This window comes from Borostomias antarcticus, assembly GCF_949987555.1.
Source record: "Borostomias antarcticus genome assembly, chromosome: 5".
NCBI lineage: Eukaryota > Metazoa > Chordata > Actinopteri > Stomiiformes > Stomiidae > Borostomias > Borostomias antarcticus.
In genome coordinates this window covers 32725979-32740955 of record NC_140238.1, presented here as the reverse complement: position 1 = coordinate 32740955, position 14977 = coordinate 32725979, and the positions used below count along the sequence as shown (strand labels likewise).

Below are 14977 nucleotides of genomic sequence, written 5' to 3'. Positions count from 1 at the left end.
TCATGCTGTCCTATTTATAATTTCATGGCATTTCTGTTCGACTGCCTGAGGCTCCCACCATACATGGGCCTTCTAGAACATTCTCAATGTGCCATTTCCTTGAATTATATTTGTCTACCGGTGGCATTCGCATTTCACTGTGAAATGAACTGTGTTTCATTGACTTCGCCCTCAGACTGCATAATGGTTTACATTACTATTCCTTCCTGCCACTACAGTGTACTGTAAGGTACAAAAAAGAAAGACATTTCCAAATGGCAGAGCCTCAAACGGCAGCTCTCCACTGCTATTGTATTTTTACTCAAAGGTTACAATCATAAGGAGGAGAAATCTATGAAATGTATTTCTCCATAAAACATTACCATGACAAAAGAAATACGCTTTTTTTGAGCTAATGCACAGCGAACCGTGTGGTCTGTCCCCCCCCCCCCCCCCCCCCCCCCATGATGCATGGGCAGCTGTTGAATGTGTAAGTGGAGCGGGCTTTTTTAGTTTAGATGTATCTTTAAAGCTGCGTTATATTTTTTATTTTGTCTGAAATCTAAGCATTTATTCCAAAGTAAGTAGTCAATTAAAATATCTGTGATTAAAATAGTTAATGTGAAAATAGCTGACAATGTTTTGAAAAAACAAACATTGAAAACAGGCCATGCGATAAGGTGGTATGATAATCTACTGTTCATTTGGTCTATGTCTCCCTCTGCTGTCTGTATGGTGTTACTGCACCATAGTGGATCTGCTCAAAGCATTCTACAGGGTCTAAGAATAACTACCACCAAAATAACTACTAAACACCTCAAGCTCTGAACTCTGTGGATTTAGAAAGTAGACGGGGTCCTGACTTGAATAGACTACATTTTTACTGAGACACCAAGTATAGTTTTATTATGTACAAACCAAAACAACTTGGCAATGTGAAAAATGAATTGTGGCGACCGCCCCCTAGTGGTGGGCTGTGGTACATGTGTAACACTAACGTACAGGGGTCAATCTACAGCCTCCCCCTTTTGGCATCGCCAGGTGGGGGATGACACATTCTATATAAAAATTCACAACGTTGTTGCGATTGACCCTCGAAATGTCATCGTCAGTTCTTATTATTTGGTTAGTTCAACAGCCCAAAACAAACCCCGATGTTTGACCTGTGTGTATTTGATCAGATGTGGTGTTAAACTGTGGGTTGTGTTTCTTCCTCTCCCAGCCACGATGGGCAACCACCTCCTGACCAATCCCGTGCTACAGGCACGCACCGGCACCTCCCCCTACAACACGCTACTGGCCGAGAGCTTCACCCCCCCCTCACCAGGGGGCTTCAACTCCACCGGTACGCCCCCCTGGGCTCCCTCAGAGAGGAACGCAGTGTGTGTGTGTGTGTGTGTGTATGTGTGCGTGTGTTTTTTGGTTTTGGACCAAGGGTTACATGTGTAGCATGGGACTCTTAAGAGGACCCAGTTTACCCAGAATCCCCTCTGATGTGTGTTGCGGTGCCAGTCCGGGCTCGGAGGACAGACAGAGCAGTGTAGCCATCTGTCTACGACTCTAATCCTGCCTTATTGATATGAACGACCACAAATTGATTTGAAATGAAGATTCGTCCATGGCTGCCAGCGACACGGAGGGCGGCTTTTTGAGGAGATTTCCTCCAGAGTCTCAGACACCCAGAATGCATCGGGCAGAGAGAAGGACAGCATGTGGGGTCAGGGGTCGACAGAGACACAGATGTACACTTGGAATGTGCACTTGCTGTCTGGTGGCTTTACTGTAGACACACACACGGACACACACACAGATACACACAGACACACACAACAGACCTACACACACACAAACACACATACACACACACACACACAGAGTACTCTCCAGTGTGTGTAGGTATCGGTGTGTGTTTGTGTGTGTGTGCCGTGCGCGCGTGTGTGTGTGTGTGTCATGCGTGTGTGTGCCGTGTGTGTGTCTGTGTGTGTGTGTGTGTGTGTGTGTGTGTGTGTGTGTGTGTGTGTGCCGTGCGTGTGTCTGTGTCTGTGCGTGTGTGTGTGTGTGTGTCATGCGTGTGTGTCTGTGTGTGTGCCGTGCGTGTGTGTGTGTGTGTGTGTGTGTGTGTGTGTGTGTGTGTGTGTGCCCTGTCTGAGAGTCTTCCAGTGGAGAGTAGCAGCTCTGGTCTCAGAAGGAAATTAAAGGCAACGTCTCTGTTTAATATTTAAAACCCTCTCAGCTCAGTCGTCAGTTCTGACGGACGCCAGCTCCACTCGGCAGCAGGGCGGCCATTTTTAGACCGATTCCGGAGAGGAAGTAGGAAGACCACTTCATTAGAACGCCTAATTACCCCTCCCGTCACCGAGGGGAACGTTGATTAAAATCATACCACGCATTAAATTTTAAACCCACATTCGCTCCATGCTAGGCGTGGCGCCTCGTGCCGAGGCTGGTATTATGTGACGTAATTTGGGAGGGAAACCTCGACATCTTTGGCGAGTCGTAAAATCAACCTAACTGCTTCTTTACGAGGTGAAACATGAATTATGTATGACTCCCAGCCAGGCTCGCAGAAGCCAGTAAATATCACAAGTGTATTCTGTAGGCGAGGAGGTGTAAACGATGGTGGAATGATTAGAGGTACAGGTGTGTTTGCACACAGTTCGTTTGCTTGAATACAGTACCTTGAAATGTTGTGTTTGTGCGTAATTGTTTACTCTGTGGAAATGGTTGTTTATCTCATTAGATAATGAACGTGAGAGAGAGAGAACGTGAGAACTGTGGGCCTGAATTCGCTGCAGCAAAATTGGTCAGATCTGTGCAAGTTTACCGTAATATTCAAGACAGCTGTGCTTTGGAATTATAATATTGATCCCTAAAATGATTTATTCATTTCCCTGGAAAGGTGCTAATTACATTACAGTCATTTAGCAGAGGCTTTTATCCAAAGCGACTAACAATAATGGGATTTAACGCAGGATAAGCCAATGTGCTGCTACTCACCAGAACTCACAAGTCTCCTTTCTAAAAAGTGACTAAGAGCATAATCTATTGCTGAAGGCAAAGTGCAAAAATAGCAATGTTAAATACAATCACAAGCTAATCACTGAAGAACAATTTATGTAGATTAATGGTCATGGTATCACTGATATTACTGATATTCTCACTAGTACTGTACGGTATGTTTTGCTCCAATCTGACCAATTTTATTTTTTAAAAGCCCAGTGAGTTGAAGAGATTCTGTCATGTCACTCATGTCTCTCTCTTTCCCCCCATGCGTTCTCCCCATGGACCTCCAGGAACCTTCCGTGAGCCAAGTACGAACGTCTTTACATCCAATCACCTTTACGTCTCTCTCTCTCTCCCTCCCTCTCTCTCTTCCTCTCTCTCTCCCTCTCCCTCCCTCCCTCTCTCTCTCTCTCTCTCTCTCTCTCTTCCTCCCTCTCTCTCTTCCTCTCTCTCTCCCTCTCTCTCCCTCCCTCTCTCTCTTTCTCTCCCTCCCTCTCTCTCTCTCTCTCTCCCTCCCTCTGTCTTTCCCTCTCCCTCCCTCCCTCCCTCCCTATCTCTCTCTCTCTTCCTCCCTCTATCTCTCCCTCTCTCTCTCTCCCTCTCTCTCCCTCCCTCTCTCTCTTCCTCTCTTGTACTTCCTGTCCGGTCTAACCCAGGGGTGTGTGTTGTGTCCGTCCAGAGAGCGCCAAGGTCCGAGACCCCTGCGGCATGGAGACCCTCCCCCTTAACGGCAACTTCAACAACAGCTACTCCCTGCGCAGCGTGGGTCCGGGCGGGGCGTCCGGCGCCAGCTGCGACTTCCTGGGCGGCGGCGGCGGCGTGGGCGGCGTGGGCAGAGCCGACAGCCCCCCTCCCCTGCTCAACCCGCGCGGCTCCGAGACGGTCGGCGGCGGCGGCGGGATCCGACGCAACCTGTCGGACGCCGCGGCCTTCGAGAAGATGATCATCTCCGAGCTGGTGCACAACAACCTGCGGGGGGGCGTAGCCGGCGGCGGGGGCGGGGACAGGGGCTGCGGCAGCCTGGCGAAGGGCCGACCCCACGGCGGCGTGGGGCGGGGGGGCGCGGGCGTGGCCGAGCAGCAGCAGCCGTCCTCGTCGCTCGGCGCGGACGCCGACGAGGACTTCCTGTCCGGCGAGGGACGCCAGCGCACGCCGCAGGATGTGGAGCTGCTCTACAAGGCGCTAGAGGAGCCGCTGCTGCTCCAGCGCTCCCAGTCCGTCCTCTACCAGAGCGACCCCGAGGACTCCGAGAGCTACGCCGCCGACCTCACCGAGAGCTTGGGTCACAGCGGGCCGGGGGCTGGCGGGGCGCCCGATTCGCCCGCCAGGGACTCCATCTACACCAGCATCACCAACCTGCGCGCCTCGCCCTACCCCGACAGCAGCCCCGAGCCCCTGGAGGTGGCGTCGCGCTCGGCGCAGCCCCCCGAGGAGCTGTACTACAGCTCAGGCCGGCCCGCCCTGGGCTCCCGGGGGGCCCCCATGCAGACCTTCTACCAGGCCCCTCCCAGAAGGCCGAGCGGCGAGGCGCATCAGGCCCCGGAGCCCGCCCACGGCGGCGACGCAGACGGACAGATGCAGCTGGTCACTAGTCTGTGACCGGGACACGGAGGGGCGGGGACGAGGACAGGGGACGAGGACGAGGACGACGGGGGACGAGGATCGTGTCACGGCCGCCGCCGCCTCTGAGGCCACGCCTCTCTCTCTCTCTCGCGCGCGCGCGCTCCTGTCCACTCCCTGCTTGTCTGGTTGTCTTTCCCTTCTCTTTTACTCGTATTTATCCGAGGGACGGCGAACGAGACAAATCCGCATTCAGGAGGCGCTCTACGGTAGCCGTCTCCACGGCAACAGTCTTATCCTTGACCCTCCATCCCGTCTCTTGGAAATGAGCGGCGGCCGAGTGTTTTTTTTTTCCGTCTCTCCGGAACATTCTCCCGCTCTTCTCCTCCTCCTCTCCTCCCCCCCCCCCTCCTTCTCTCCATCCCTCCATTCCTTGGCGCGTTCACACCGAGGCCGGCGCTCCGAATGTACCTCCCCTCCGAGCTACCTGAGGCCGCAGGTATTCTCAAACTTTCTTCGAAAACGTCGTTAAAGTTTTCACACGTTTTGATTCTTTGAATTTCTTCAGGCGTTCCTCTGGAGAAGTATCTCTCGTTTTCTAGTCTCTTCTCTTGGTCGGCTTCCATATCTCTCTTTTCACTCTCTTTTCTATCAGAAGTGTCGGAGCTGGGGAGACAGGAATATAGTGCACCATTATTAAAAAAAAATCTCTGAAAGCTCTTCAGTGTTGCCAAAAATAACCTTTTTTTCCAAGCCAGAACAAAAACTGGAACATTCACACACACACACACGCACGCACACACGCACACACACTCCCCCAGTCACAGAAGTGCTTGTTACTGAACATCAGAAAGTGAATTTAAAAAAAACAAACTCAAATATCCAAATAAGGATCGACAACAATAGTTGTGAGCCGAGCAGCCGAGGGAGTGAGCTGCCGGAGTGTCGTTGCCTTTCGGTCTCGCTGTGAACAGACGACTATGTACAGAGCTCTGAGAGACTGAGAGGAGAGGTTGAAGAGGCTAGAACCTTCCGTCAGCCTGTCGGGGGGCCAGGGTTGAGGGGGTGGGCTTTAGGACCGGTGCGGACGACTCAGACGAAGGGACGAGGACTTTCTACCTTCTTTTCTTCAGGCATTAGAAAAGTGAAAGGCTTGCTTCAACTGACTTTCGAGGAGAGCGTGGACCTTTAGTGAGTGTTGTGTTTTGCATTATATGGGGGGTCTGGAAAGGACCTGACCGGACCCTCGTACTGCTAGAAGCTCTCTGCCGGATGTGGACGCCTATGAGTGGCGGTGACCCTCTGTTAAGGTCACGCCCACCTCAGCGGATACTGAAGTCTAACCCTGTACATAGAAACCACACAAATGAAAGTACTTACTCTACTCTGTAAATAGAAAAAACAGATGAACAAAAGCAACAAAAAAGTAACAAATACTATGAAAACTGACATCTTGTACTGCAGCCAAACGACAAAAGAAAAAAATAAAATGTTTTGGAGTTTGTGACCTGAATGACACACTTTATCTCTCCCTGACATGGTATCTCTCGTTCTCTCGCTCTCTCTCTCTGCCCTGACGCTGTGCCATTCGGTGAACAACCTCTCCAGGAGAAAGAGAGTGATACAGAGAGAGAGAGAGAGAGAAGGAATATGATTGGTGGTAGATTTTGCATACAAATGGGGAAAAAAAAGGAGAAAAAAAAAATCCTGGCACAATTTTATGTAATATAATCCATTACATGTTGTTAATGTTTGACCTTTGACATTCCTGGACAGGAAGTGCTCAGCGTGGGTAGGGGGACACCTGTAGGTGTCAGATATAATGGGCACAGCAATGCATTGTGGTTGAAGAACAGCAGCCATGAAGTGGTCTTGGTTTATGTATTGTTTGAAAGATATCATCATGTATGATGGGTTTTAGCATGTAAGATAGACCTTTTTCTATCAAAAAGTCTTGCATTTTGCTGTTTCTAAGAGATAGTTTCAGCATTATTCCAGAGCCTAATGTGACAATTCATTCCCTGTATGCATGTTTGTGTGAGCGTGAGTGTGTGCGTGCGTGCGTGCATATGTGTGTGTGTGTTTGTTTGTATGTCTGTGTGTGTGTGTGTGTGTGTGTGTGTGTGAATGCTTGTTTGTGCATTCAAGTGTATGTGTGTGAGTTTTGTAAGTATGTCTACATTCTAAAAGCTATTTTTGTTGGTTGAATTGAACATACATGGGGTAACGGGATAGACATTGTATATCTAACAGAAAGCCTATAATAGTTTCCATCTCTAAGACATGGCAGCTGCTATCACTACTGTTTCCATGGCGTTCGGGGACAGTGTCAGCTCGCCACCTCTGGCTGATAAGGGTCTGTGAGCCCAGCCTGCTGTCAGCATGACAAGTTGACCGATGAGGCAAACAACGTCCGAAATCAGCTGTCCACTGAAGTATTAACGAGGATTTCCCTCCATAAAGCTCGTCTTGACCTTAAAAGGCTGAGAGTTCGCCTCCACTCTTTATTTATACGTCTTTCTGGTGGTTTATTTATCTCTATTTATCTATTTCAAATATTTATTTTCTATATTCATTAATACTTGATTTTCTTCCCAAGGCCGTCCCTGTACGCACGGTAGTGTAGTTCGACTGAGCAGGGCGGAGGAACGGGGAAGTTAAATTATGTCGAAGCAGCTTTATTGATTTTACCACATCCACATCAGTGTGACATTCGGTGACGCGTGAGTCCCGCCTCTTCAGACGAGCGCCGGCTATCTTTCAGCTGTGGGAGGAGCCACTTCTTGATCAGGGTGTTCCATCCCTCCGTTCGCTCGTGAAGGAGAATCTCTCTCGCCGTCGGCTCAGACAGACGGTGCTGGCACCCTAGGCATTGTGGGACACGTGTGCAATACCGGTGTGTACGTCTCGGTTGAAGATCGGGGCGAGGTAGTAGGCAGAATGTATCTGCGCCTCGCTGTGCTGCGTCTGTGAATTAAGAGTCGGATGAGTATGCACATTCCGCTTGTCTGTGTCGTTCTAGAAAAGGTGAAAGGTCGTAGTTGACGCCATTGCGGTGGGTGTGATGGCAGCATTGGCCGGTCGACTAGGGCCAACTGAATGTATTTTGCCGTGGAGGAAGAGGGTAGATGAGTACAGGGCAGCAGAGCCGATGCCCTGAGCCGATGGCCGTCGTCATCGCCGCCCTCGTCGTCATCCTCACCTGGTTTGACACCATGTTCTGATGTTTATCTCCAGAGCTCAGCCGAGCCCCCCCAGCGCCTGAGCCCCCCCAGCGCCTGAGCCCCCCCATCTGAGCCCCCCCAGCGCCTGACTCTCTTTACACACCGGGAGCCCAGGAGAGCAGGCGTGTGCGTCACCTCATATCTCTCTGTCTCTATCTCTCTCTCCTCTCTCTCCTCTCTGTCTCTATCTCTCTCCTCTCTCTCTCTCTCCTCTCTCTGTCTCTCTCTCCTCTCTCTCTGTCTCTATCTCTCTCCTCTCTCTCTATCTCTCCTCTCTCTCTTCTCTCTCTCCTTTCTCCTCTCTCTCTCTCTCTCCTCCCTCCTCTCCTCTCCTCTCCCTCCTCTCTCTCTCTCCTCTCCCTCCTCTCTCTCTCCTCTCCCTCCTCTCTCTCTCTCCTCTCCCTCCTCTCTCTCTCTCTCTCCTCTCCCTCCTCTCTCTCCCTCCTCTCTCTCATCTCTCTCTCCTCTCTCTCTCTCCTCTCCCTCCCGTCTTAATAATGTTTTTACATGTCCGTTCACACCTCATATTACTCATAGAGTTGTGTGTTGTGTTTAGTCAGAGTCTGTGTTTACCCCAGAGTGCTAGCTCAGTAAGTACGGTATGCCGTACGGTATTATGGTAATTATAGTGATTACAGACCCGTAGAACCTGTGGCTGCATCACCGGAGCTCATACACCGTCTACATCTGACCTCTGACCTCACCTGATTAGCCTAATAATACCCAGGTTAATCATCTACTGGTATGTATGTATGTATCTCTCCTCGTCTTTGTCTGTCTAACTTGCTCTTTCTCTATCTTTCACTATTTCATTATCTCATTCTCTCTCTCTCACACACACACACACACACACACACACACACACACACACACACACACACACACACACACACACACACACTTCTTCTGAGAGAACCTCGGTAGGCTACTGCAGGTGTCTAGGCGGACAGGAAGTTGCCAGAAGGTCAGAGTCTATTTCCGAAGACAGTTGGCGGTTTGTAGCTCGGTACATCGGTGCGGAGTGAGCTACACCACCTCTCAGGGCTGTCCTGTCGCTGGTGACCTGCCGGTGACCCCCATCTCACACAGACAGCCCCCCTTGCCCCCGCGCCGGTCACATGACCCCTGCGCCGCGATAAGACAGCGAGGCAGTGATGTCACAGCCGGGCAGCTGCATCGGAGCGCTGGTTTAGCAGGGCACTAGGGACGGACCCTATAGCCCCAGAACAGTCTAGCCTAGCCCGGCCTAGCCCTGCACAGCCTGGCCTAGCCCTGGACAGCCTAGCCCAGTCTAGCTCAGCCCGGCCTAGCCCTGCACAGTCTGGCCTAGCCCTGGACAGCCTAGCCCAGTCTAGCCCTGGACAGCCTAGCCCTGCACAGCCTGGCCTAGCCCTGGACATCCTAGCCCTGGACAGCCTAGCCCAGTCTAGCCCTGGACATCCTAGCCCTGGACAGCCTAGGCCAGTCTAGCCCTGGACAGCCTAGCCCTGCACAGCCTGGCCTAGCCCTGGACAGCCTAGCCCTGGACAGCCTAGCCCAGTCTAGCACAGCAGCCATTTTCGTCGTTGCCTGGGGGAGCAGGGCTTGCTAGTGTTATGTCGTTACCGATTAGACTAGACTAGATTACAATTCACATTGATTAATCAAGATCATCTCCACAACCCTCTCAAAGCCACATCAGCGGCCGGAAGCACAGACATCTGTTTCCGCTGGAAACGGTCAGATATCTTATCTGTCAGAATGAATCAACTGCCACGTGAACTGAACGAGGGAGATTTCTAGAGCGATGAGGAACACAGTAGCAAGAATTTCCTATAGAGATTTTTAAACAGAAATGTAAACAATGATGAAGTAGTACTATTTTGTTATTGGTCTCTTGTTACATGTCCACATGACTATATACAGTACCTATATCATAGTTTTAAGAATATGTAGGAGTGTGACATAAACCCAGACGAAGGATTGTGTCTCTGTTCGTGTTGGGTAAAGGCTCCTTCCGGCAGCCATCTTTGATGCACAGGGTGGGACCAGATCAGAGGGGGTTCTGGGTAAATTGGGTCCTCTTAAGAGTCCCATGCTACACCTGGAACCCCTGGTCCAAAACCAAAAGACACACACACACACACACACACAATCAACATACAGTTCCAGCCAGGTTAGGTAGATGTATCTACTGTACAGTGGAAGTAGAGATCTTAAGGGATTTGACATTTACATGTTGGAGTTCATTCACCGTAGGAGCAGAGGTTGACCTGGTCATTTCTAGGCATGTTTTCCTCTCCCTGCGTCCACCTGTGGTCATCCCTCAGGTCATGTGGGACTCACACCCTGTAATCCCCATCACGGCCTAGTGGCAGGTGTGACTATCGCACTCACCAGGATGTGTGTGTGTGTGGAGGGTTAGCCAGGGGGGTTCCAGGGCAGCGGGTAAGGAGGTGACCGCTCACAGCGGCTAACGCGGCCCCACGCCTGGTCAGCCAGTCAGTATTGGACGTACAGGGTTCACCGTCAGAGGCAGGGCAGGTGTTTGTGATGTCGGGGAGGAGGGGGGATCTGTTTCGGGGGGGGGGGGAGGATGTGGTCATTAGTAGATGACCAGAGGTGTATAATCCAGCTCCAGAAAGTAGAAATACTAACCATGTTTTTTTGCACTGACCATGCAGTAAAGCAGCTAATTTACACTAGCCTAATGACAGTAGATCCCCCTACCCAGATGGTTTAGTGCACGGTCAGACCAAAAACGTGGTTAGTATTCCTACTTCCTGGAGCTGGATTACATACGTCTGAGTAGAACCAGTGAGATCTGGTTTCGTGCCATTCGGGGTTCTGTGTGCGACGCCATCGAGTCTCTTATGATTTTTCTACAGTCGCTTTGTTGATTTGTCCGTTATGTACCGCTGAGTCGGGTTGTGAAGAGCGGTCTGTGTGAAACCTTGATTCTGTTTTTTATTTTCTTTGAGGAATGATGTTTGGTTGTTTGGTTATTTTTTTGTGTCATGGTCATTGCTTTGACAGCTGTCTGGACCAGAGGCGTCGGCTCTCTGGGAGTGTTTGAGCCATCGCAGGTCAGCGCGACCCTGTATCAGCACATATTAATAAAAAAATTACTCAAAATTGACCCCGTGTCCAAGAAGCAGAGTTCCTATGAAACTGTATCTTAACAGAGTTTGCTGTGTACCTATACGTACGATAGTGTGACCGTATGTGTGTGTGTGTGTGTGTGTGCATTTGTACATATGCATATGTCTTCTACTACTACTGTGCTGTACTTTATGTCCATTCGTAGCAACGATCAATTCCTCTTTTAGTGGGACCGCATGCTTCCCAACGTCAAAAAACACCGTGGATTTTCTTCCGAAGACGGGGATGGAAAGCAGTGTTCAGGTGCTAATGCGTTGGTGATGGTTTATTCATGGGCCGGACTGGGCAGGTTCAGGCAGGGGAGGGGGGAGGGCGTTCAGCTAGGGCTAAACATGGCAGCAGAGCACACACACACACACACACACAGTATGCAAATCAGACATGGCCTGCCGCAGATACGAATCAAAGGGAGCTGGAAGCAAGGGCCAGTCAGAGGAAGGTTTTAGTCCTGGACCTCCCCCTCCCACTCTGGTCTGTTATCTCTGCTAGCCATGCCCCCCCCCCCACACACACACACTCTCGCTTGACCAGGACCAACAAGGGTTTTCAAATCACCATGATTTCATGTTTGATTCACGTTGACGAATCCGTCAGTACTGCGAGTCTACTGCGCACCTTCAAATGTTTTTTTTTCTGCAGCTGCGTATGAATATAAATATCATCATAGCTGAGAGCTTCCCACACTGTCCTTGCAGGCACAAATACTTTATTAGGAACATTTCAGTCGCGTTAGACCTCCATCAGGTATTTTTGCAAGCAAGGACAGTGTGCAGAAAGCCTCTCAGTGACATGTCTTTAATAGTTGTTGGTGCGTTCTTTTTCCACAGGCTTCTACGTTGTCACCCATAAAATACTATACGCTTTATGTTTTCTTTTCGTATGCAATGGTAATCAATATGATAGACTGTAAGACACTTTGAATAGACGTAAAACTGTGTAGCGTAGTAGGTCATAGTCATTAATATAGCTAATAGAATATAGAAGGGGATACTAACCTTGCACTGAACCCAGTATGGCCACTGCAGTGCACACAAAAGCATCAACATGTATTTTACAACTAGAGTTTCAGAGACTGCAGTGGTAGAAGTAGCCTAAACATTCATATTGTGATCGTTTACTTTTCAACTTGTTAGTGGCATAATATTAAAAAGTTATAGGGCTATTGCATTAAAATATCCTGCATTGAAGACTTCTTGTTCCTGATATTGTGTCATCAGTCTTTGATGATTAGCTCCACAGGGGGTGCGTTTTCTTGATTGCTCATAATCCGAACCATTGTCGAATAAGATTGCTCACTAATTGGCTGTTAGGTAATTATTGTGTGCATCAGAGCGTCGTAATTGGTAATTATATGACCACCTCCGTCCTGCGGTACCTGCGTGCTGTGTCTCTGTCCCATGTCCCTGTCCCATGTCCCTGTCCCTTCATGTCTGGGTTCTAACATGCATGATTACTCCGCCCATCCCTCCCAAGTCCCACCGGAACCAGAAACCAGCACCGGCCTGCCGTGTCCTTTCCGTGGTACTCCCTCTGTGAGGCACTCTCCAGCCTTGACCACTCGATCACCCCACACTTCAGCACCGTCACAACATAGACGCACTCACACACACACACACACACACGTAGACCCCCCACACACACGCACGCACGCAAACACAGAGTCCAGCTCGTTCACGCAGCTTCTCAGCCCACCTGCAGAGCGCTCCGACGGTGAGCGGGCCTCAAACGGAGAGAAATAAAAAATCAAGGTCACTGGTCATTTTGGGTTGCTTAAAATAGAATGGTCACAACACACACTGCATCACTGGGTAGATTGTGCGCAACCCATTAAACCCAGACTGAACCAGGGATGTGTGGATGTGTGGTGCTGAGAGATGAGGACTGTAGCTCTCTACTGCCACCCTGTGGTGGGTCTTCTCCCTGCTCTGTTTGGGCATCGCAATGGCGGAATGATCTTCCCACCACCGTCAGGACAGCAGAGTCACTACCCATCCTTCACAGGAGAGACTCTAGAACCGTCTCTAGAGTACTCCTGGGTATCTCCACTGACCTCTCCTCCTCTTCTAGAGTACTCCTGGGTATCTCCACTGACCTCTCCTCCTCTTAACATGCCTTAACGGTTTCCCATTGTTACTGGCTGTTACTGTACTTCAACTTAAAAAAAAAAAAAACTATATATATATAAATTTATTTATTTATTTATTTATTTTTAAAATAAATAATATATATATATATATAGTTTGTTTTTTTTCTAGCACTGTGACTGCTGGTGGCGCTCGTTCTTATCGAAGGCTTAACTGATGAAGACTCATACGATGTACAGTCACGCCTCAGTTTACTCTCGACACATTTACTTACTGTATTGTAAGTTGCTTTGGATAAAAAGTAAGTAAGCTTTATTTCTATAGCACTATTTACAGCACGAGTGCACAGAGTGCTTCACAAGTGGATATAAAAGAACAAATCACACGTACAAAGTATAGATATAAAATACAAAATACATATAAAATACAGGCAGCTCCTGCAATAACATAAAAAGCACAACAACATAGCAAATGAGTAACAGAGATGCAGATGGCCTTCAGAAGTGTCTGAAATGACTGAAATGTAAAAGGAGGCTATCTCTCCATCACAACCCACCATCCATGCGGCGTTGCCACCCTTTCTTTTTCTCAAAATCCCTCCCTCCCTCTCGTTTAAAAGGCTGTGCATTACTGCACCTCTATAGTTACAAATGGTTTGGTGTCTGCACCGTACATACATCTCAAACTGTCAAAACAGTCATTTTTATCATGAATATTTTATTTGATTAGACATAGTTAGGCAAGGCAAGGCAAGGCAAGTTTATTTGTATAGCACATTTCAGCCACAGGGCAATTCAAGGTGCTTTACATGAGACATTAAAAAGACATTATAGACATGTAACACAAAAGGCAGTTAAGTTTAGTAAGTTTAAGTAGTTAAGTATAGTTAGTACATTATCATTCATAAAGAAAAAATTTGATATAATCATTCCTACTACACTGAAGAGCCTACTGTCCGGTATGTACCGTAACTACAGATGTGGGAAGTTAGAAATGTCACATGCTGCAGCATTTCACCGTCGCGGCAGGGAAATCCCGTTGGAAATCTCGTGGGATTTCAGACGGGTGTTATTTCGTTTTAGTGATGCACCACCGCCAGGTGGCGTCTTTGAGTAGATTTAGCAGGCTGGGCTCAGTGTTTTTCTCCTATAGTCTACGAATGAAGCATCATTAAGTTTCACATTCTTTAATTTAAATGCTCTGTTGTAAAGCACTTTGAGCTGAATTTATCTGTATGAAAGGTGCTATACAAATAACGTTTAATTGTTATTATTACCTTGTTCTCAAACACATGTTTTCTCCATCTGGATGTAATTTAATTATTACGAACACCTATATCTAGGCCTACAGTAGCCTATCTATCTCGGTAACTGACGTCGGGTCAAGACGTGGTGGCTGTTTGGTCAAATGCGCAAAATAACAGTATTGTAAATATATTTGTTAGTAAAGATATGGTGAACGTGGGGGTTTTGCGTTTTGTTTCTGGAACGCATTCAACTGGTAGGCTACTCGTAAACCCCGGAAGTAGATTTGAAGACGGGGCACCAGCTAATGTAGCCAAGTCTGAGCGCAGTAGGCTATATGGCTTCAGCACGATACAAAGAAAAAATAAGCTTGATCGACTTGTGGATCCATACAAAATTGACATAGTCGCCATGAGTAAAGGTCACTCATTGCCAATCATATCCGGACATTAACTATCTTGTGCATAGATAGCGGCAGGTTTGACAGTGAGTGCGTTCACATGCACAATATACACAATATTTTGTTATTTGAATGATCTTGAATATATATATATTCAAGATCATTCAAATAAGAAAATATCGTGTATGTTTTTATGTATTTATAGCGGCCGCCAGCCGTTCCATGAACGGCTATAGGGAATGCACAGTTTCGCGCTGGCTACAGCCTATTATATGCACAGTTTCGCGCTACGTAGGCTATTATAAATAAGTATTATTCATTGGGGGAGCTTGGACTCGCTGG

General features: G+C 48.5%; 1 protein-coding gene across 1 annotated transcript in view; it reads left to right on the top strand.

Annotated features, from left to right (window-relative positions):
- LOC311309805 (adhesion G protein-coupled receptor L1-like) overlaps nt 1-10281 on the top strand; it is a gene marked incomplete at its 5' end in the record, with an annotated part of 45791 nt that extends 35510 nt beyond the window's left edge. The window contains 3 exon segments of the mRNA XM_084439127.1: nt 1202-1324; nt 3273-3290; nt 3662-10281. Of these exon segments, the coding sequence (XP_084295253.1) occupies nt 1202-1324; nt 3273-3290; nt 3662-4581 (1061 nt within the window). The 3' untranslated portion in view covers nt 4582-10281.
- Between the last annotated feature and the right edge of the window lie 4696 nt (nt 10282-14977).